General features: G+C 45.2%; 1 protein-coding gene across 3 annotated transcripts in view; it reads right to left on the reverse strand.

Annotated features, from left to right (window-relative positions):
- Positions 1-23,154, reverse strand: part of Ttc39c (tetratricopeptide repeat domain 39C) — an 86,602-nt gene that overhangs the window by 45,321 nt on the left and 18,127 nt on the right. For all 3 annotated transcript variants that reach the window (XM_038330693.1, XM_038330692.1, XM_038330694.1), the window contains exon 2: positions 191-239. In XM_038330693.1, the coding sequence (XP_038186621.1) occupies positions 191-239 (49 nt within the window). The remainder of the gene's footprint in view (positions 1-190; positions 240-23,154) is intronic.

Here is a 23,154-nt window from a genome sequence, read left to right on the forward strand (position 1 = left end):
CCTCCCACATCTCAATCACTCTCAAGTAAAAAGGTTCCCACTGTTACAGTACACACTAGTCATAAAGAAACTATAATCACAGTAGAAAATAAGACTTTAGGCTTTCTATAACAGTGTCTACACAGCTGGCAGGCAAACGGGTGTTAGTTTATATTATTTTATAGCAGTATTTCTTTTGATATCAACTTACCAAAAAACTCACAAAGCTGGCTCCAAAACTCATTAGTGGACTATGATTTCTGTTAAAGAAACAAACAAAAATATTTTACTGGAATTCTTCCTTTAAAAGCATTTGGTAAGATAGCATATACCATGCACTAGCTCCATTCATTGCGCAGAGGTAGGGTAAGCAAGCAGATTCAGCAGCGTTGAGAAGTTGAAGAGGTGAGGTGTTCCCTGGTTCTACCACCTCGAGAGACTCCACCTCCAGTTCTTCAAGGCAAGGGAGGTCTTAGTGTTCAGCTAGGACAGGCTGCCTTAGTAAGCTTTTAATGTGGTCACCAAGGAGCTGACAGTAGTCACAGAGACACAAACAGAAAGACGGGCTAACACTGCTAGGTCACGGCCAAAGGAGGATGCTGAGCCGTGCTTAGTGCAACACTGAATTCAGACTTTACACACACCAGGGCTGGGCAGTGGTGGTGCCTGTGGGCCTGCAATACCAGCACTTGGGAGGCTGAGGCAGGAGGATCACCAAGTTAAGGTTTCCCAGGCTAATTACAGAGCAAGATCCAACTTCAAAAACAAAACAGAAAACAGAAAACAGGATGCACATGAAGTCAGTTTTATTTGTAGGACAGATCAAAGGTGTCACCACCTGGCCTGAACTCCCAGACTCTCCACCTAAGGTGGAGAATACTCCCTAATACCGCATTCCCCACTGACACACGGTCATTAGCCAATTTTATACTAAGCCCAAGAGAAAGCCCAGCCAGTGCCAAGTGAGTCAAAAAACATACAGGAACATAAGTCTTCATTCAAACTAAAAACTAATGCAAAACCGATCTCTGTAAATTGTGTAAGGAGAAGAAAGGCATGGGCTCTTAAATGGAAAACAGCAAAAAAAAAAAAAAAAGTTACTAATTTTTCACTATGTAAATACATGGCCAGTATATTCCCCTACTCAAAATTTAGATTGTGCCTAACATGAAAGTATGTGTGTGTGTGTGTGTGTGCGTGCGTGTGTGTGCGTGTGTGTGTATGTGTGTGTGTGAGCCCCTGTGTATATGAACATCCACACCTCTGCTTGAGAAACATCCTACACGGACACCCTACATGAGTCAGACAGCGGGAGGAAGAGACACGGTCAATACAAGCGCATCCCCGTCTTCCTTGCACAGGCTTACGGGGAAGGGTGTGCTGCAGAGGAGACACTAAGATTAATTTATGTGGAATGCTAACCTGCTAGCACTTTCTTTCATCTACTTTTTACTCCCGCCATCCTAGAGCTGCTGCCAGTTGCCTGTGCCCACTCAGAAGGACACTTAAACCAACAACAGTGACAAACAGGAAGGCCAGCTCACTTGTAAAAAACCCGAAGCTTAGCTGGGAAGTCTCTGCCATGATCACACTGCCCTCTAAACACAAGCATGTCTAGAGCCTGGATGTGGCACAAGGTCCTAGCTCCTGAATTCTGTTACCTGCACTCTGGAGTCTTACTCAGCAGGCAGTGGGGGACAGGAATCAGTGAGGGGAGGGGACCCTGTTCTCAAGAGCAGATGCATCTCAACACAGTGCTGGCCTGTGTTCCCCATCCACTGCCTGTACTTCATCCACTAGCCACTGCTGCGCTTGCTTCATAATCTTGGCTAAAATTAGCTTCCCGAGAACCACAGGGATTAATTATTCATGGTGCCATTCTGGCCCGTTATTCTACATCCCATCTTATCATTTAAATGGAAAAAAATATTGACACCAGTCCAGCAGAGGCATTTTCTCTCCCTGAGGTCCTATCCAAAGAGCACACAGCATGGGCCCCCGCAGGCAGTTCCTGCCGTCCTGTCAGCCTCCCCCCACAGCCCTGCAAGCAGCACGGCTCAGTCACCCACATTCTCTTGTTGCTCCACTTCAAGTGACCAACATTAACTGATTTCATCTCAATTCTGGCCCCCACACATCTCTACACAAAACATGCCTTGGGAAGTTTAAAAATGTCTCCAAAGACACTTTTTATCTCCAGAGATACTTTCTATATATGATTACTGGAAGGACTGAGGCAGACGGAAGCAGGGCTCTGCACAGCTGAGACTCTCACAGGCGGACCCCACAGTGGCAGGAAAGCCCCAGCAGTTGTTTGGAAACAGGTTATCCTGGACTATGGACACTGGCAGAACGCTCGTCTCTGACTCACGAGGTCCCACGCTCAATCTCAAGCCCCTCACAGGTCAGGTGCTACAGCAAACATCTATGATCACTGCACCTGGAAATTGAGGCAGGAAGATTGGGAGTTCAAGGTCATTCAGATACATGTAAATATAAATAATAAGTCATAAAGATGAGTGTGCTATCTGGAGAGGAAGGGGAAGGAAAGAGGGCAGAGATGAGCGCTCTTGTGTTTACAGACGACACCCTGCAGTGCACAACAGCAGCAGCAGCAGCCGTGAAAGGAGCCTACATGTAAGTCCAAGTGCGCTCACACTGCAGCGGGCCAGGGGATACAACAACAGACTTTAAAGCATGCTAACCGAACAGGACATTCCTGCTATGGAATGTCCTCAGAGGCCACCCCACACGCCTCACCCTATGTGTGTCCAGTGGCCATGGGTTGGGACATAGTTTTGTGATACAGAAAGAAGCACATTAAAAATCCATTATTTTATGCTAATTAAGAACTTTTTCCTTTATTTTTTATTTTATGTATATGAATATTTTGCCTGCATGTCTTGTGTCTATGATCCATGTGCATGCAGTACCCAAGAAGGCCACAAGAGAGCACTCGCTCTCATGGAACTGGAATCACGGATGGCTGTGAGCCACTGTGTGAGTGCTAGGAACTAAACCAGGTCCTTGGGTAAAGCAGCTGATGCTCTTACCCCAAAGCCAGTTAAGAGTACAAACTGCAAGAGTTCATGCAAATGCCAGATATGTTTCAGTCTTAGCTCTGTCCCCTACAAAGTCTAGAAACAATGCTCACTCCCAGGTGTCCACGCCCAGCAGCCATGTGCACACTCACACACTCAGCAACCTTGCTACACACTGTGCCTCCTCCACGAACTAGCTCGTTTCAGATCAGATGCAAGAGTTTGAAGAGCCCTGTCACAGCACAGAGTAAGGAAGTATGGGGGTGTTCTTCAAGGGGTTCCCATTATCCAAAGAAGAAAACAGTTCATTGTCCTTGAGGGGAAACTGGGTGGAAACAGGACAGCTTTAACCAAGCTAACTAACAATACTTTAATTAAAAGGAGGAAAAGCTTACTTGCCAGCTGTGACCACACCCCTGACAGTAGCGACTGAGGGAAGAAACAGTTTGCTGTGATTCAGTTTCAGAGGACACAAGTTCACCATCACAGAGGAGCACGGAGGAGGGAGGAGGGAGGAGAGACTCACAAGTTCACCATCACAGAGGAGCACGGAATGGGGAGGAGGGACTCAAGTTCACCATCACAGAGGAGCACGGAAGGGGGAAGAGGGACTCACAAGTTCACCATCACAGAGGAGCACGGAGTGGGGAGGAGGGACTCACAAGTTCACCATCACAGAGGAGCATGGAGTGGGGAGGAGGGACTCACAAGTTCACCATCACAGAGGAGCACGGGAGAGGGGGGGGTTGATGGTCCAAAGAGAACTGTGACAGAACGTTGAGCGTGGGCTCAAGCAGTCTCTCTGCTTCCTGTCTCGCTGTGTGATCACCTGATCCTTATCTTGATCGCACCATGACGTGATGAAGAAACATGGCCTCACAGAACTAAACTGAGGCCAACGCTAGCTACCTCAGTCTTCCAAAACTGTGCGCAAAATAAACCTGTTTATAAGTCAGCCCGCCTCAGACAGTCCATTATAGAAGCCAGTACAACATGTACGATATTCTTCAAAACCAAAAGTTAAAATGCACACCCCCCCCAAAATGACATCTCTTGGAATCCACTGACAGGGCTCCTTATCTTCATTTTACCACCACAGTTCAGTTTCAAAAACAACACCAGAGTGAAAACCAAGATGGTTTTCTACCAAGGTGGAAACTGTTGAGAATCCAAGCGAGCAATTTGTCATCTGTTCCTATGCTGAACATGTCAAGGGAAAAAACCTCTTTCGAGTTTCTCTAGGGTATTTCAATCCAGCTGATGAGGATTTGCTCCAGAAAGACAGCGGAAGGAAATTTATACACTGAATTTCTTTTCATTTTGAAACTGAAGTGTATTTTTATTTTGCACGCATGAGTGCATGGGGTACAGGGGTTGCATGCACGTGTGGAGGTCAAAGGACAACTTCCTGGGTCAGTCCTGTCCTGCTTCAGCGAGTCCCATGAACTCAGGTGGTCACTCGCCAGATCAGCATGCCAGCCTTCCACCCACAGGGTGTGAACAATGCTCTCCGCTGGCTGTGTCCAGGGAGCCCAGGGTCCTCCTGGGTTACACGAGACTCCATGTGCTCATACATTTGGAGGGCAGAAAGGTCGTTTTGAAACATCCTTCTAAGAGCTTAACATTTTATGAATTTAGAACATTTTTAGACAAACATCAAAGGCTTGGAATTTTCCAGCCGTTTGAACCACGACTGTGAGTGATAAAATCTCTCACAGATTGCAGCAGTGTACCCACACAGGCACCTGACAGTTATGCTTGTTGATCCGATGGGAAAATATTCCCCTAGGGAATAAGTGTAAATTGGGTGGAGGAAAATGACTCCACACATATGCTATGGCATGCAAATGCACACACACACACACACACACACACAACACGCATGTGTGTGGACTAATAATAAAGTACAACAATCAAAATAAGAAAATGAAAAGAGGTCAAAGGTCAAAGTTTGTGCTGCAGTTAAGATGACCCAAGTTGGGTTCCCAGCCGCACCCCAGGCAGCTCACAGGCACCTGTAACTCAGCTCCAGGACATCCACCGCCCTCCCTGGCCCTCTCTGCCACTGCCTTCGCATGCAGAACCTACACAGACACACATGTAATTGTGGAATTAAAATAAAAGTAAAATCTTTTATAAAAAAAATGAGTGGGCATTTTTTTTTCAAAGATACATCAATGATCCAACAGGCAGGAACAGGTGCTGAACACAACTAACCATCAGAGAAATATGAATGAAGACAACAAGTTACCACCTCACACCCAGCAGGATGGCCACTAATAACAGGCTTTAAAGAGGACACGGAGGAACAGAACTCCGGCACTGGAGTAACTGGAGCCTGCGGATGCTATTATAACTACGGACAGCACCACTGTTCAGAACAGTTCCCACAGGGCTCCATATGAGGCAGAAACCCCCTCTGCGTACTCAACTCCAGACGGAAAAAGACTGAGAATATATCTGCACATCCAAGCTCACAGCAGCAGCATTCCCATGGACAGAGGGTGGAAACACTGCAAGAGTCCAACGCGGATGCTCGAAGCAAAGGTACAGAGACGCTCAAGGGAACACGCTCCCACCTTAAGCTAGAGCGAGGATGAATGTGAAACACCAATCACAAAAGACAAACGTGCCATGGTTCTACGTCCATCGGGCACCTATGGTCAGCAAATCCACAGAGAGAAGGACAGCTGTGGCTCCTGGGGCTGGGCGGAGGACTGGGAGGGTTATAGCTTCACACCACAGGAAGAATCCTGCAGACTGTTTGCAAAACGATACAGAACGGCTAAGACGGGTGCTGAGGAGCCGCCTCAGCCATGAAGAGCACAGCACTGGCTGCTCTTCTGCAGGACCTGGCTTGGGTTCCTTCCACCCGCATGGCAGCTCACTACCATCTGTGACTCCAGTTCCGGGGAGTCCATGACCGCTTCTGACACGGTCCTCAGGCACTAGGCATACAAGCAGTGCACAAACACACCTGCACACCAACAGCCATACACACGAAATAAATTAAAAATGGCTAAGATGATGAAATAATATGTTGTGTATATCTTGCCATAGTTCAACATTTTCTTCATACAAAAATAAAACAAAGAAACAAGCTGTAACTCTGAGCATTGGCGGTAGAGGCAGAGGATTGGGAATCTAATGTCCTCCTTAGCTGCACAGTGAGTTTGAAACCAGCATGAACTACAGGAGACTACGTAAATAAAGCAGCGGTGGGGAACAGTTGAAGCTAAAAAGGTTTAAAGTACTTTAATGGAGAAGCAAAATATGTCAACAGCATAATCCAAAAGATACACACAAAGAAAAGTGGAAATATTTGTTTATGAGGCAGAGATTAAGGGTATTTACCAATATTCAGGTAGATATCCAGTTGTGCGTACATACATGTACATATATATAACAACAATAATCAAAGAAAAGAGGCTCTCACCTTGAGAGTTGGTGTGGGTTCATGGCAAGGGTGGGAGGGGCAGGAGGAGCTGAAGGGAGGAGAGCGAGACAGAAACTGATGCATTCTAGTTTAATTAAACTATATTTAAAAATTAAAACAAGTCAAAGTGTGTGTATGTGGAGGGGCTCGGCAACCACACGCAGTTCTCAGTGTGTGTGGGGGGGGGAGCACTGTCATGTGGACTCCCGCCCCTTACTTCCCTTTCAGAGCAACTCGTCGCTCCTGGCAGTGCACTGGTTCAACACACTCCTTCGGCCATTCGCCAAGTAGAATAGGAGGGTGGGTCCGCAGCAGAACAGGCAAATCCTGCTCTGTGGGCATATGCTGCTCACGGGTGGCAAGCTAAGGCCCGGCTGTGGCCGAGGGCTACCAGAACACTACAGCCTAAGAAGAAAGTACACCCTGGTGTGAGGTTTCACTCTAAGATATTTCCTCCTATTTTTCTTTTCTTTCTTAAATTTATTTTTATTTTATGTTTATTGGTGTTTTGCCATGGGTGTCGGGTTGCCTGAAACTGGAGTTACAGACAGCTGTGAGCTGTCATGTGGGTGCTGAGAATCGAGCCTGGGTCCTCTGGAAGAGCAGCCAGTACACTTAACCACTGAGCCATCTCTCCAGCCCATATTTTTCTTTTATATATATATATATAATTATGTGTATACGATTGTCTGTGTGGGAACATGCATGTTTGATGAGTGCTGATTCCCTTGAGACCCAGAAAACGAATGTACACCCTAACTGCTGTGCTAGCTCTCCAGGCCGTCTGAATGTTTTCTAAAAATTAAAGAAAATTGATATGGGAGTCCCCTCTGTGTAATGTGATTAAAGAAACTGCCTTGGCCTGTTGATAGAGCAGAACTTAGGTAGGCGGGGAAAACTGGACTGAATGCTGGGAGGAAGAAGGCAGAGTCAGAGGAACACCATGGAGCTGCTGGAGATAGACACGCTGAAACTTTGCTGGTAGTCCACGACCTCGTGGTGATGCACAGATTAATAGAAATGGGTCAAATTAAGATGTAAGAGATAGCCAATAAGAAGCTAGAGCTAATGGGCCAAGCAGTAATTGAATTAATACAGTTTTTGTGTGATTATTTTGGTTCTGGGCGGCCGGGATGAAAAAGCAGCCCCACTCCCGCAACAGAAAATGATTTAGAGAGTTCTTTTTAAATTAGCTACAAGGTATTAAAAAATAATTTTACATATCCCCTTCAAAATAGAAAGGAAGGGAAGGAGCAAGGAAGCATGCCTTTCTCATGATTTCCGCTGAGTCTCATCTAACAAAATGTCTACTTTAATATAAAATCATCCTTTAGTATGCTGACTCCATGTCACTCTCAGGTGTCACTCTCAGGAATAATAAATAATGGCCATTACAATGAAGAATTTGATGAGGTCAGCTCTAGAAGCTTTTGACCATGTCACAGCCAGTACTGAACAGAGCAAGGTCTCAGAGTACCAACCCTGAGGCCTGACTGCACCCCACTCAGCTAGAACCCACGGTTCCTGGCCTGCAGGTTCCATCTGTCTTATCCTGCATCTCAAGCTCTCTACCTGCAGCGCAGGAAGCTGCCACTGTGCACAACATGGATGCCTCTGTCTCCATGCGAAGGTGGCACAGCGTTACTGAAGGAAGGCGTGTGTGGCTAGCTGCTGCCGGATAGTGCGGCAGCTCTCGCCACTCGCCGGCTGCAGAGACTGCAAGGAAAAGCAGGGGCATTTCCAGTTGGACAATCTGACAAAGGCTTGCTGAGGTGAGCCTCTTGCCCGTGCAGATAAAGAAAAGGCACCTTGAAAGAGATGGGTGAAAAACTCCAGGCTCGTGAGCAGACACACAGCCCTGCCCGGTTTAAGGGAGCTTGATGAGGTTCTCCAGGCCTAGATCTGCGCTACCTGGAGAAAGGCCCCTAGAGAGAAGTCAGCAAGGACAGGACATCCTCAAAGCAGCTCAGGGTCTGAGCTCATCAGAAACAGGACTCATCTTCCGTACAGCCGTTTTCATTCGGGGTTGAAGCTCTGAACAACCGAGGAAAGGGGTCAGCTAGTGGAGGTGCTTGCTGGAAAGTCTGACAGCCTGCGTTCTGTCCCCAGGACTGACAAGGTAGAGGGAGAGAACCAACTCCGAAAGTTCTCTAACCTCCACAAGCAAGGCATGGCATGTCCCACACTGCTAACACACAATACATAAGTAACAGGAATGAAAAAGGGAAACTCTAAGCCAACAGCATAAAGAAAAGCAGCCCATCTTCTATGGCAGCTAAGAACATGCATTATAAGATTCACTTAAAGGAATTTTCCTAACTTAACTCCAGAGCTCTCACAGCTGGACATGCCCTGAGGGATGTCCCTGCTGAACCATGCTGTAGATCAGATGAGAAAATGAAATATGAAACCACCTTGATGGTCATTCTACCCATTGGTGGCATCTCCCAACAGGGCTGAGAGTCAGAAGCGCTCCACCAACCCACTTCCTACAAATCCATGACCAACTTCTGCTGAGGCTTCAAATGCCAGCTCCAGGCTAGAGCGTACTGCAGCTAACAGAATGTTGTCTGGCATGCACGGGGTTTGATCTCCAGTACCACGTAAACTGGGCATGACTATTCATACCTGCAAGCCTCACCCTCGGAAGGAGTTCAAGGTCATCCTTGGCTACACAGAGATTTGGAGACCAGACTGGGATACATACATGAGACCTGTCTCAAATATTAAGACATATAAAATGATGTTAATTGTTTCCAATCCCAATGATTAGGAGGGTAATTAAGAAATCAGGCCACTGGGGGAGAAAAGTTACCAACAGACTTTTCTAGTGGTGGAACCTGCCAGGCAAGGGGAGCCCTGGTGTGGCAGCGGCGTGACTGCTATAGGGGTAACCAACCTTCCTGAGACCACTCCAGAGGGAACTCATGCCTGAAACAACCCAGGTCAAAATCACACAGATGGCATTCTGGTAGGTCTTTAGGAGATAGTACTGTTATTTTCTAAATAATCATGCTGTCAAACTGCTTTCTCAATGTTTGTGCTTGTACCCACAACTACAGCAACTCTTGGTTCAGAGGGCTTCTTTTTGCAGTGGGCATCACTGCAAGTCAATACACTGACTCATAACTGGTCAAAGAAGATTTGAATATTGAGTGTTCAGCCTAAATGGGCATCTATATCAAACCTATCCCCCAAGGTTCAGAGAACATTGGAGAGAGATGACAGATAAATCTTAAGAGCTCCAGATGGGGTGTATGTGTGTGTGTGTGTGTGTGTGTGTGTGTATGTGTGTGTGTATGTGTGTGTGTAAGTGTGTGTATGTGTGTGTATGTGTGTGTGTATGTGTGTGTATGTGTGTATGTGTGTGTATGTGTGTGTGTATGTGTGTGTATGTGTGTGTATGTGTGTGTATGTGTGTGTGTGTGTGTATGTGTGTATGTGTGTGTGTATGTGTGTGTATGTGTGTGTATGTGTGTGTATGTGTGTGTGTATGTGTGTGTATGTGTGTGTGTGTATGTGTGTGTGTGTATGTGTGTGTGTGTGTGTGTGAAATGACAAGGCTACTGCACTCACGAACTCACAGGAGCTACGAGAAGAAGCAATCAACATTCCAAGATGGGATAAGCTCAGGAGCTCCACCCTAGCTGAAGAACAACTGGCAACTGATGGCTGCTGGAAGAGAGGGAACAGCTTTTCTTCCAGTGCACAGCCACTGGGAGCTGCCGTGCTCTTATAGGATGGCCCAATACACATGCGCATGCAGGCAGCACTCGCTGGACTCGGTGGATATTAAAGAGAAGAGGAGAAGGAGGGTGTGAAGGTTGGCTGGGCAGGAATTCTCTGCCAGCGCCTTGGTCAGCAAAGACTCTAGATGAAGCAAATCATCTAGATGACAGTTCTGATCAGCATGCTCCTGCAGTGCACACAGTGAGAAGCAGTCACCCTGGTCACCCATCAGCACAGTGCTCCATAAATACGCACCAATATTGTACCTCAGTTAAAACAGTTAACCTCAATCATTAAGAATAACAAAGGATCACTATAACAAGCTATTACTCAAAACCAGGGGATGAACTCTAATATTCACTTTTTATCTCTACTACCTCAAGCAGGAAGATTTAGCTGGGCCAGGGGGAACCTCTCAGAACTTAGGACAGGGCACCCCAAAGAACAGGACAGAGGATAAGCGAACTCCCAATGGAGTGGGAGGCCAGGGGCAGCAGCCAGAAAGCTCTCTCCCAGACCCCAGTGGCAGGATCCTACCAGCCATGCCTAGGGGAATGGGGGCAGACTATGGAAGCAGGAAGCAAGGGAAAACAGCCTGATCCCAAGTCACCACCTTTGAATTGCCAAACGGTTTCTTGGGTGAGAAATTTAAGTTAGAACTATTTAGTTAAGTAGATACTTGAGAAATAAAGCAGCTACATGAAATGGGGTGGGAACCCCCTCTGGGATCTTGATTCTTCTCAGCCCTCATCTTGCAGAACATGAGGCATAGCAGCTTGGTGCCCATCAAGAGCCAGGGTCTAGGCTGCTCTTGTTGATCAGACTAGTGCATGAAGGAACACGGGAATGGAGGCAAGACCTAAGGAAATCTGTATCTGGCATTGGAGGAGGCTCGGCCCTCCGACATCCGTTCACTGTTCTGCATCTTTCTGTGATGCAGTACATAAAGACGCTCGCTAAAACAGCCCCTAGCAGAGGGTGGGTACAGCATGAGGAATAACTTGGGGTAGGAGATGAATACTGAATTATTTTAAATAAACAAAAGCCCATGCTGTTCTTAAGAGTTATCACTGAGAGGACTGCTACTTGCCAGTCTTTGGAGCGCATAAATGGCTTAAGATGATTTTCTGCTTCCCTGGGAGCTCTCCGTAACTATCACTCTGCCAACACAGTCCTTACCAACTAGGTGGTTGATATAATCTAAGGTGGCATTACCTGGCAGCTCCAGAAGCCAGGCTTCCTTGACGATATAATGGTAAGGATTCTCTCAAGCTTACAAGCACACATTAAATATATAATTGTGCATTGATGTCTTATTTGTAACTACAGTTTTACAACTCAATGCTTATAGTGGATTTATACCTGTAATCCAGGCCTCATCTGTAATTCTGACATCACCTGAATCCTGCTCTCACCTGTAATCCTGGTTATCACTTGTAATCCCAGCCCTCACCTGTAATCCTGGGCCTCACCTGCAATCCCAGCCTCATCTGCAATCCTGACCTCACCTATAATCCCAGTCTTCACTTGTAATCCTGACACCTCGCCTGTCATCTGGTCCCTCACCTGTCATCCGGACCCTCACCTGTCATCCTGATTCTCACCTGTCATCCTGACCCTCACCTGTCATCTGGACCGTCACTGTAATCCTGACCCTCACCTGTCATCCGGACCCTCACTGTAATCCTGACCCTCACCTGTCATCCTGACCCTCACCTGTCATCCGGACCCTCACCTGTCATCCGGACCCTCACCTGTCATCCGGATTCTCACCTGTTATATGGACCCTCACCTGTCATCCGGACCCTCACCTGTCATCCGGACCCTCACCTGTCATCCGGATTCTCACCTGTTATATGGACCCTCACCTGTCATCTGGACCCTCACCTGTTATATGGACCCTCACCTGCAATCCCAGAACTTCTGAGCCCGAGTTCCAAGTCAGCTATGCTACAGTGTGTTTCAGGTCACCTGAGGCTTCAGACAGAAACCATCTCAAAAACCCCAACACTAGGGCTGGAGAGATGGCTCAGAGGTTAAGAGCACTGACTGTTCTTCCAGAGGTCCTGAGTTCAATTCCCAGCAACCACATGGTGGCTCACAACCATCTGTAATGAGATCTGGTGCTCTCTTCTGGCCTGTAGGCATACATGGAGGCTGAATCCTGTGTACATAATAAATAAATAAAATCTTTAAAAAAAAAAAAAACCCAACACTAACAAAACAAATTGAAGGTTTAAACAGTGTTTTCACAGAGAATATTGATGGAGGAGAGTTATCTGTCTATGTTTCTTTCATTGGTTAATTAATAAAGAAAACTGCCTTGGCCCTTTAAGAACAGAAAATTAGGTAGGTGGAGTAGACAGAACAGAATTGTGGGAACAAGGAAGTAGAGTCGGGGAGACGCTTCAGGCAGTCTCCATAGTGAGTCTCCATGCTGCTCCTCTCCGAGATGGACGCAGGTTAAGATCTCTCCTGGTAAGGCACCCCTCGTGGTGCTATATAAATTACTAAATATGGGTTAAAGGAAGATGTGAGAATTAGCCAATAAGAGGCTGAAACTATGGGCCAGGCAGTGTTTTAAAAGAATACAGTTTCCGTGTAATTATTTCGGGTAAAGCTAGCCGGGGGCCGGACACAGCCCTGCCGTTTCTTTCTACAGATTGGCGCTCCAACGTGGTGACTAAATCCACTTAAAAACTCAAGAGGGCTTTAAATAAAGGAGGGAGAGAGTTTAACACAGCTTTTTGCTGTTTGCCTGGACGTGCCATAGAGAGATTTCCTGTTTCGGCAATAGCGGCAGAGAAAAAGCTGAGTCATTTTAAAACGCAGCTTCCTTGTGCTGTGCCGCCAGCGCGAACTCTGGCTTTAAAGCATTTCAATGGCTTTTATAGGACTGGATATTTGTGTTCCCGCGTGGGATCGGAAGGAGAGTGCACTGAGACCGGTCCAAAGGCTCAGAGATCCCTGCCTGCACCTGGGCAGATGGCGGAATCAGGCTTAGGCAGGTGGAAGAGCATGGCGGATTCCTGCCACAATACAGAGAGATGTTTTCAGACTGCGCAGTGCTCTGCATGTCAGATTTGGCTGTAACTTGGATGAAAAGAGTTTTTGTGCTGCACGCTCAGTCTCAGAGTTAAAGTGCTGAGTGCGGCTCCTACCTGGCAGCCCCAGAGCTAACAGAAAATGGTACGTCCTCCATTTTGAAATTGGAGAGAGGTGGAGCCAACATCCAGAGCAGCCCGCAGCTCTGCAGCTCAGAGCTGCAACCCATTCAGAGTCACAAGCAGCTCAGCCATGTTGGACTGGGCGTGGCAAGCCCGCAGTACCTGTTTTTGACCTAGGAATGTCACAGCTTAGAGTCTTAAGCGCTTAGCAATGTAAAGGCTCAAATCAAACAAGTTTCTCGACAGTAAAAAATTACAGATTCACAATAGAAAAGATTCAGACATAGAAGGCCTTTAAATGGCTCACGTAGGCTTAAAAGAGAGAAAAAGAAAATATAGAGAATAAAGTTAATGCCTTAAAAAAAAAGGTTAAAGTCTTTAAAGAGACAGAGTACAGATAGTTATAGATTAAAAGAAGTAAAGTGATAGAGTAAAAATAAGCCACGTAAAAATGGAAAATTCACAGAGAGTCTGGATTATGTATTTTGTTGTGTTTTCTTTGATTTTTTTGACTGTAAAGGAACTAAATACAGAGAGACATTTCATTATATGGGCTGCCAGGCTAGACCAGAATGGACATCTTAACGGTATGACTTCAGGATTTGGATCTAAGAACATGATACTTTGGAAAAGAATTTCTTCTTTTGTTTTCACAGAGGACGAGACTCTGTGGATTGCTTCTATCCCAATATGGTATGATAGACCACGCCCTCCTGAAAGGTTGCTGTGAACATCTTCAAAAAATTACTTCACTCAACTGCCAACTGAGAGGAACCTAGCACACAGGTTACACCATAAAAGACCTAAATAACAGCGCCCCCATTCAGCAGGAAGCAGTTTGGAGAGAAATAACTGCGCCCATTTTCCCAAATATTGTTTATAAATGTTCTTTTACATTTAAAGGGGGAGGTGATATAGATATGAATAATTTGCATTGGTATAGATTTTAAGGACAATTTGTTATATGTATATGTATTTCTGATCTTGATTAAGCTATTTTGATTGTGTAGTTCATTTTAAAAACTGTAATGTATAATTAGGAAATATAGGTTGTTAATGGATAATCATTGATAATAGTTAAGCTTGTAGTCATGTTATTAGATTTTCTAGATATGTAGAGATATATTTCAGTTAGATAGACATTCTTCATATCTTTCAAAGACTGCAGAATATGGCATTTAATGTTTTAATAACTTAGGGTTTTTCATGACAATGAGACACGTCTGCTCCTGGCAGCACCAATCTACTTCAAGAGGAAGATGGGCATCGAAGAGGCTACTTATGGAGTTTGTTAGCCATTTGGGCAAGAAACTGCTCTTGGCTGGACTGTTCCATAAACTGGACACAAGGAACCCACAGAAAGAGGACTGCTGAACTTGCCTAAAGGTGAGATGGTCTTTCGGGGTTCCTGATTCATGAAAGAGTCTGCGAGACGTTCTGCAGGACACAGCAGAAAGTGACTGAACTGTCTTTGGAATTTCCTGCTTCATGAAAAAGTCTGCTGGACACTATGGGCCTGTAGGCTGAAGATGGATGCCCCAACCGTACAGAGGAACTTTGGGTGACTGTCTAGGCAGCGAGTTGTCTCTGTCATTTCTAGAGTTTTATAAGTTACTTATTTCTTGTTTACTTAGGTAGCATTATATCCTTCTGGAGTCTTTGATGGAGTTGAAGAATAAATAGATAGTTATAGATTTCCTTAGTTATGATAAAAGATAAAATAGATTTAAATATTGTAACTGTAATACTTGCTTGATAACTGTTTTGTTATATGTAATTTTGCTATGTTAAAGTTGAAGCCTTTCTTTTTTGTTTAAACAGAAAAAGGGGAAATGATGGAGGAGAGTTATCTGTCTATGTTTCTTTCATTGGTTAATTAATAAAGAAAACTGCCTTGGCCCTTTAAGAACAGAAAATTAGGTAGGTGGAGTAGACAGAACAGAATTGTGGGAACAAGGAAGTAGAGTCGGGGAGACGCTTCAGGCAGTCTCCATAGTGAGTCTCCATGCTGCTCCTCTCCGAGATGGACGCAGGTTAAGATCTCTCCTGGTAAGGCACCCCTCGTGGTGCTATATAAATTACTAAATATGGGTTAAAGCAAGATGTGAGAATTAGCCAATAAGAGGCTACAGATAATGGGCCAGGCAGTGTTTAAAAGAATACAGTTTCCGTGTAATTATTTGGGGTAAAGCTAGCCAGCGGCGGGTGGCGGGACGCAGCCCCGCCACTTCACTCTACAGAATATATTCCACAAAAGAGAACAAAAATGTCCTTTTTTTTTGCCTACACAGTCAAACCTAGACTGAAAACAAGTCTTGCATTTAAAAAAAAAATATTTCAGCAAAAGAAAGAGGCTGGAGAGTAGATAAGATGGCTTGCTGCTCTTGCAGAGAATGAGTTCAGTTCCCAGCACCCACATCAGGCAGCAACATGAGCATCTGCAAGCATATGTACTTACATGTACTTATATATACACATACATATATCCGTAAAAATAAATCCTAAAAAGAAAAAAACTGCAAAACAGCACTGGCTGCTATGAAAGCGCATTTTACAAGAGAAACGTAACTGTTTCTACAGAGGACGGAAAGGGCATCCAAAGACGGAGAAACGCGAACGCTACACCGGTGCTATTCCAACTCTGCCTGTCTCTTCACACGGTTCTATAATGCCATATAGTTTATCCAGTATTGCCTCTTCCTAACGCACCCGGAAAACATATGATGTGTGTTTACCAAATCTGATGGTTTATTAGTGGCACACAAATCATTAAATGGCATATTTTAAGTTTGTGCTGTAGTAGAGGTACGATCAGAGCACCAAGTCACACCTGCAACAGAGACACGGAGAGATGGGACCTGACAACAGGGTGACTCAAAGCTCTGTGCACCACGGCTGTGCCTCGGGCCGATGACAACCGTGGCTGAAGGAGTAAGGCAGTGCTGTCTTCCACGCCCCCATCACCTCCTGCTACTGGCCCTCTTTTTACTACAACATTATTAAGCTTTCTAACAATATGTGAAGACCCTAAACCCTGGCTGTAGGCAGTATTTCCTTCTTTGGTTGTTTTAGTAAATTATCAAATTAAACCACAAGCGTGTGGAGCTGGTTTTGCTGCTGCCACAATGCACACTGGGCTTCCTATGTGCCATCTGCTTCCCTGCCCCCAAATACACCAGGGCTGGCAAGAGCAAGTGATAAAGGTGCTGGCTGCCAAGCTTGAGGACCTGAATTCAATCCCAGCATTTATGTGGCAGGAGAAGTATTTTATTCCCACAGTTGCTCTGTGATTTCCACATGTGTGGCACATGCACACCCATGCAAATAATTAAAATGTAAAACAGTTTTTTTAAAAAAAAAACATGGTGAAATAAAGGAGGAGGAAGAAGAATGGGAAAGAAAGGGAAGGGGGAAAGAAAAAAAGCAACTCTGTAAATCTAATGTGCATATTATTATGACTTTTCTAACTAACAAGTTATCATTTGTTCTAAGCACACATTCAAGTTAGTAAGTTGTATATCCATAAATCTTCACATAAAAATTGAGATTTTCTAAAGTTAATTTTTTAACTAAAGTTTATTTTTTTAGATTTATTTATTATGTATACAACATTCTGCCTCCATGTATGCCTGCATTCCAGAAGAGGGCGCCAGATCTCATTACAGAAGGTTGTGAGCCACCATGTGGTTGCTGGGAATTGAACTCAGGACCTCTGGAAGTGCAGCCAGTGCTCTTAACCACTGAGCCATCTCTCCAGCCCTTAACTAAAGTTTTAAACACATGAAAGCAATGTCAAAAATCCAATGTACCCAAGAAGCTGTATTAGGAGACAGCTATGCATGTCAGTAAAACATCAGTCAGACTGTATGAGGCAAAATCAAGCACCAGATGTGGTAAGGAACACAGGAACGCCTTTATTCCCAGCACTTGGGAGGCAGAGGCAGGTGCATCTTTGTGAGTTGGAGGCCAGCCTGCTCTACACAGTGGGTTCCAGGCCAGTCAGGGCTACATCCTCAGACTCTGTCTCAAAAACAAACAACAACAAAGTTTGCAAACAAAACAAAATCAAATTATTTGGAGCAAAAAGAAAGCACGTTCAAATAGACTTCACTTCCTGCAGAAGTGTGGGTAGCACATTATCCCCCCCATATACATTCAAATGTGTACCCAGAACACTTGCCATGACCGCGAGAATGAAAATGGATACAGAAAGAGGAAACACTCTCTCCTTCCCTCATTCCCTTCCCCCTCCAAAATTCCTGAGAGCATACCCTAAAGAAATGAAATTCCTGGGGGCTGGAGAGATGGCTCAGAGGTTAAGAGCATTGCCTGCTCTTCCAAAGGTCCTGAGTTCAATTCCCAGCAACCACATGGTGGCTTACGACCATCTGTAAAGGGGTCTGGTGCCCTCTTCTGGCCTGCAGATATACACACAGACAGAATATTGTATACACAATAAATAAATATTTAAAAAAAAAAAGAAATGAAATTCCTAAGAAACAACAGTTTTAAGCAAAAGTTTTTACTGCATGATACCATATGGAGTTCCAGGAATAAGAGTAAAGTGAGAAAAATAATTTTCACACAAATTAAATACATTAACCTAAATTATCACTCAGCTATTCATTTTAAAAAATCTTAACTAAGGAAACGCTCGCTCACTCTGCTCTGTTTGAGACGGCAGAGTGTAAACCGTGTGCCCTGGTCCCAGAACTGTGGCATCACCCAGAGACCTGCTGCCACCTCAGCCTGTGCTCCTTGCCTGCAAGTCTGATGGAATGACAGACACCTGATGGGCACACAAGCAAGCCGGAAAGGAAAGACAATCTCAATCTCAATGATAATTATACTAGTCACCTGTCATTACGGCTGTTTAAAACTGCAGAACACAAAACAGTACATACAAAATGATAAAGTATATGAAATGATCAGAAAAGTAAACAAGAAAAATGTTTGTGAATAGTGCCGTTACAGGTGATTTTCCACAATATTAAAGGCAAATTCACAGTTAAACCTCTGTTATCTATTTTCTTACGTGATGTATCACAAATTCTGTTTTGGAACTGTATGTGCCAAGGACTATTTGAGGCACTAGAATAAGGGCTCTTATGGAGTTATTTTTAAACTACCTGTCACCTTATTTGCAAATCTAGCTTTCTAGTTAAACTGTTAAGTAGGGGCTGGAGAGATGACTCAGAAAGTAAGAGGACCCAAGACCCACATGGTAGTTCAAACCTCTGTAGCTCCATGTTTCAGGGAGCCCGATGTCCTCCTCTGGCCTCTGGTTCACTGACACACATGCAGACGAAGCACCCATACACATAAAAAAGCTTTTAGAAGTACATATGATTGAGCATATACATAATTAAACTTGCAGTATAATAAAGGAAGCACAACTGTATTTATGGCAGGAACCTGCACCAGTACCCATGTGGAGTTTAAATATTAAAATTGGTTTGAAGAAGCAAGCAGCCCACTGCATGTTCTCCCAGTGATGACATAATCCTAATCACAAGGAGCCTGGGGGACAAACTGTTCCATTTTCAGTGCATGAGTCAGGCATTGGGAAAATGTCCACAGCTCAGAATACCATCATTGTGGTACAACAATTGCACGGGAACCTGTTCACCACCACCCTGCTACCAAGATGAACACTCCTTCGGTAAGAGAAGTCCTTTATTAACACATTGACAGGTGAGAATGCAGCCAGGGTCCAGCATCCTTGAAGAGTGTGCTGAGTGCTATTTTCCACGGTCCAAATCTGACTGTGACAACAGCTATCACGGCAACGAAAGGGCACAGAGGCAAAGGGCAAGGCCAAGCTTCTGGGGTCAGAAGCTCTCAGGTCAGAAGTTCCACTATCTGGAAGCTCTCTAGTGGTTTGGATGCAAAACGTCCCCAGTAGGCTTATGTGTTGGTACACACGGTCCCCACTCGGTGGTGCTGTTTTAGGAGGTCTGGTCCAGCGGGAAGAAGTGGGTGGATAAGAGGTGGATGCTTTAGGCTCCAGCCCAGCTCCTCTCTTGCCTAAGCTTTGCTTCTGGATTCATGGAGATATGGGGAGTCCCATACATATGCTCCCACTCATGAACTCCACCACGTCTTCCTTACCAGGAAGGCTGTATGCTCGCAAACTGTGTGCTCGTTTGAGTAGGAGTGGTCCCACTGGTTAATATATTTGAATGCTTGGTCATCAGGACATGATGGAGAAAGATTAGAAGGTGTGGCCTTGTTGGAGTAGGTTGGCTTTATGGAGGAAGTGTGTTACTGTGGGGTGGACTTTGAGGTTTCTGAAGCCCAAGCCACACCCCATGTCTCTCTCTTCCTGCTGCCTGTGGATCTGTATCTAGAACTCTTCAGCATCATGTCTGCCTGTGTGCTACCATGCTCCCTGACATAATGAAAATGGACTTAATCTCTTAAACTATGAGCAAGCCCCAATCAAATACCTTCTTTTATAAGAGCTGCTGTGGTTATGGTGTCTCTTCATAGCAACAGAACACTGACTAAGACAGAACTCCCAAACTTCCTCCAATAGGGTGTTTTGATGTGGGACACCCTTCTGTATATATGTTGCTTTTACTGGTTAATGAATAAAACTGCTCTGGCCTATGGCAGGGCAGAATATAGCCAGGCTGGAAGAGATATAGAGAGAGAGTAAGTAGGCAGAGTCAAAGAGATTCCATGTAGCTGCTGAAGGAGAAGGACATGCTGCCTCCTTACCAGTAGGCCACAGCCTCATGGTGATACACAGATTAATAGAAATGGGTTAATTTAAGATGTAAGAGTTAGTTAATAAGAAGTCTGAGCTAACAGGCCAAAGAGTGTTGTAATTAATATAGTTTCTATGTGATTATTGGGGTCTGGGTAGCTGGGAACAAAAGAGCAGTCTCTGATTACAAAATGGTACCCACTGTCTGGGGCACGGAGTCACATAAGACCTAAAAAAGCTTAAATTAAAAAAAGCCCTTCTAAATCCACAAAAACAGGAGTCAATTGGCAAGCAGAGGCACAATTCTTTTAAGAGAAGGCTTCCTGATTCAGCATCAGCAGCAAAAACTATGTGGTTCCTTTAAGAGCCTGCTTGCTAGTTCATGCTGGTCCCATTATGGAGCACTTAAATGGGGTCTGTGAGCTAAACTGCTTAATGGCAACATAGACCCACTACCGCCCCCGGTGCTGGAGTGATGAGTATGCCTCCGCCATGTTGGGCTGGGTGGAGCAAACAGGCAGGGCTGTGGAGTTGTCTTTGAATTTTTTGACTGCAGAGAAATACTTGATTCTGGAGGCTGCTAAGTTAAACCAACATAAACGTATCTTGGCTTCAAAATTTGAGTCTAATGATATGTTACTTTGGAAAAGAGGTTCTGTTTTTGTTTCCACAGAGGATGAGAACCTGTGGATTCTTTCCAGGTTAATATGGTTTGATGGAACAAGACCCCCCGAAAGGTCTCTGTAAACCCCTAAAAATACTTTGCCCAATAAACAGCAGGAAGCAGTTTGGAGAAAACTATGCACAAATTCCCAAACTTTCTTTTAAAAAAGGGGGAGGATATAAGAAATGACATATGCAGACTGGATTTCAGAAGCAAATACTTGTACCCATGTCTCTCCACTAACTCCACAATCCTCTGACCTCATTTCTTTCCTGAATTCAACCAATTTTATCTCAACACTTCACTGAAAGGAAAACTTCACAGGCAGGCTCATTTTCAATGAAAAATTACACAGTCTTTCCTGTAAACTCCAGTTCCTCTTTGTGTAACTGTCATGTGCACAGCCCTGGAAATACAGTACTACCATTTCAACTGTGCACATGTGTGCATGCACACACACACACACACACACACACACACACACACACACACGAAATCCAACTGGCCAATCATGACTTTCTTAAGTCTCTGGATTAACCAGTATTAGAGGGAGAGAAACAGACGCCCTTCACCTAGTCCATGCTCAGTCTGGCTGGCTCTCCTCCTGCTTTCTGGTTAAAGCTCCATGCTTACTCTAGAGATCATTCCCCAAAGCATTTGTGCCCATTGTCCTTGTGCCTGCAACTGCATACTTCATTGCTTACTATCCATATGTTGGGGGCAGCCATCCCGCTACATCCATAGATGTAATCAGGGGCAAAATGTTAGCGTGCAAAAAAAAAATTACAGGTTTTGGGAAACTTTAAAAAGGGCAGACAGCTTTCAAGGCAGCTCCAGGGTTAGAGGGAGAGGGAAGAAAGTGAGAAACTTGCAAAACCACTTACAGGATCCTGCTCCCGGAGTCTGGGGAGTGATGGGTGTGACTTCAGACCAAAAGCCAAGTGGAAAACCTACCCACAGACTCACAAGAGAAAGGACTTGGCCCTATCTCAAAAGTCACAACAAAAGGCTTACTGGCTGACTGCTTCAAGTGGCTTTGAAATGTGGCAACTGCTTGTGAGCCCATCCTGCTAGAAGAGGGTCTCTAACGTGCTTGGGCACACTCAAGTTCTTTGATGACATTACTGTACCCTTCATGTTTGCTCTGCTGCCCATGTCCTTTTTTTCTCTTCCCTTTCTCTCTGAAGGACGGAACCATCAGACGGTGACCCGGAGCCTCAAATCCTCCTGCCTCTGGAAATTCCCAAGCAGAAACCCAAAAGGAAGAGTCACAGATCTAAGCCTTTTCTTCTGTGTCTCTGACCCAGGCTCTGGCAATTGCGTCCCGGCTTGTTTTCTCCCTTCCATGCTTACTTGTGCACGGCCACTAGAATTGGTAAAACAAAGCAAAAACTTTTAAAAAGATGTATGAATTGTCTTGGGTGGGTGAGGGTGGGAGACAGTTCTTCCGTTCCACTCTCCAGGTGCCGAGATTGAACGAGCATTGTAAGGCTTAGCAGCCTATACCTGCTGAACGACCGAGCCATCCTGGGATCCAGAATTAGCTATCTAAAATCTAACTCTTACATTTATATTACTCCTCTACTAAAAACCATCCAAGTTTCCTACTGCCCAGGGGACAAAGCTACAAACTGGTGGCTCTGCACAGAGTAATCAACACGTCAGCTTCTTCCTCCCTTCAACACCAGCCATCTCTGCAGTCGCCTGGCTGCTTCATCCTGAACAAAATACAGGCCTTGGCTCCCAGGCTACTTCCTTACTCAGTCTCTAGGCAGCTCCTCTGCTGCACCTCCATTTCCACGGCCCTGGATCCAAGTCCCCCATGCATGAGTGACCCCAGAAAACAACTGAACTCTTCTGAGCCTCAGCTTCTTCCTCTGCAGACTGGGGAGATGATAGCACCCACCTTCCAGGTTAACAGGGTGAACACTGTGAATGAGAACACTCGGTAAGGAGGTCCTCCAAAAGTGCTTGTCCCTGAGTCCCTGCATCTGTAAGAGGAATTGTGTCCCCTCCCCCACATTCCTAATCCCCAGGGTGGTTGTATTTGAAGATGAAGCTCTTAGGAAGGAATTGAGGTCATGGGAGCAGCATCCTGGTAGCTTTGGAACAGGAAGAGATGGTCCTACTCTTTGTCTTCACGCTGGTGTGTTGGGAGCTATAGATCCCTGGTCCCTTGACTTTCTTTGCCTGCAGCTGCTCTAAGCACGAGACGAGACCCTGATGGCAGGCTGATGAGTCTGCAGCTGAAAGATTCCCGAGTGCTGGGCGTGGCTAAGGATTTCTATATAAGCTGCCTCTGAGCACAATAAAGGGGAACTGGCATTCTTGTATCAAGAGTGACCTATGTCTCCGTCCCTGTCTCTCTCTGTGTCTCTGTCTCTGTGTCTGTCTATGTGTTTTTAAGTCTCCAATGTAGTTCCAGG

Source organism: Arvicola amphibius, chromosome 5 (genome assembly GCF_903992535.2).
Source record: "Arvicola amphibius chromosome 5, mArvAmp1.2, whole genome shotgun sequence".
In the NCBI taxonomy this organism is placed as follows: domain Eukaryota; kingdom Metazoa; phylum Chordata; class Mammalia; order Rodentia; family Cricetidae; genus Arvicola; species Arvicola amphibius.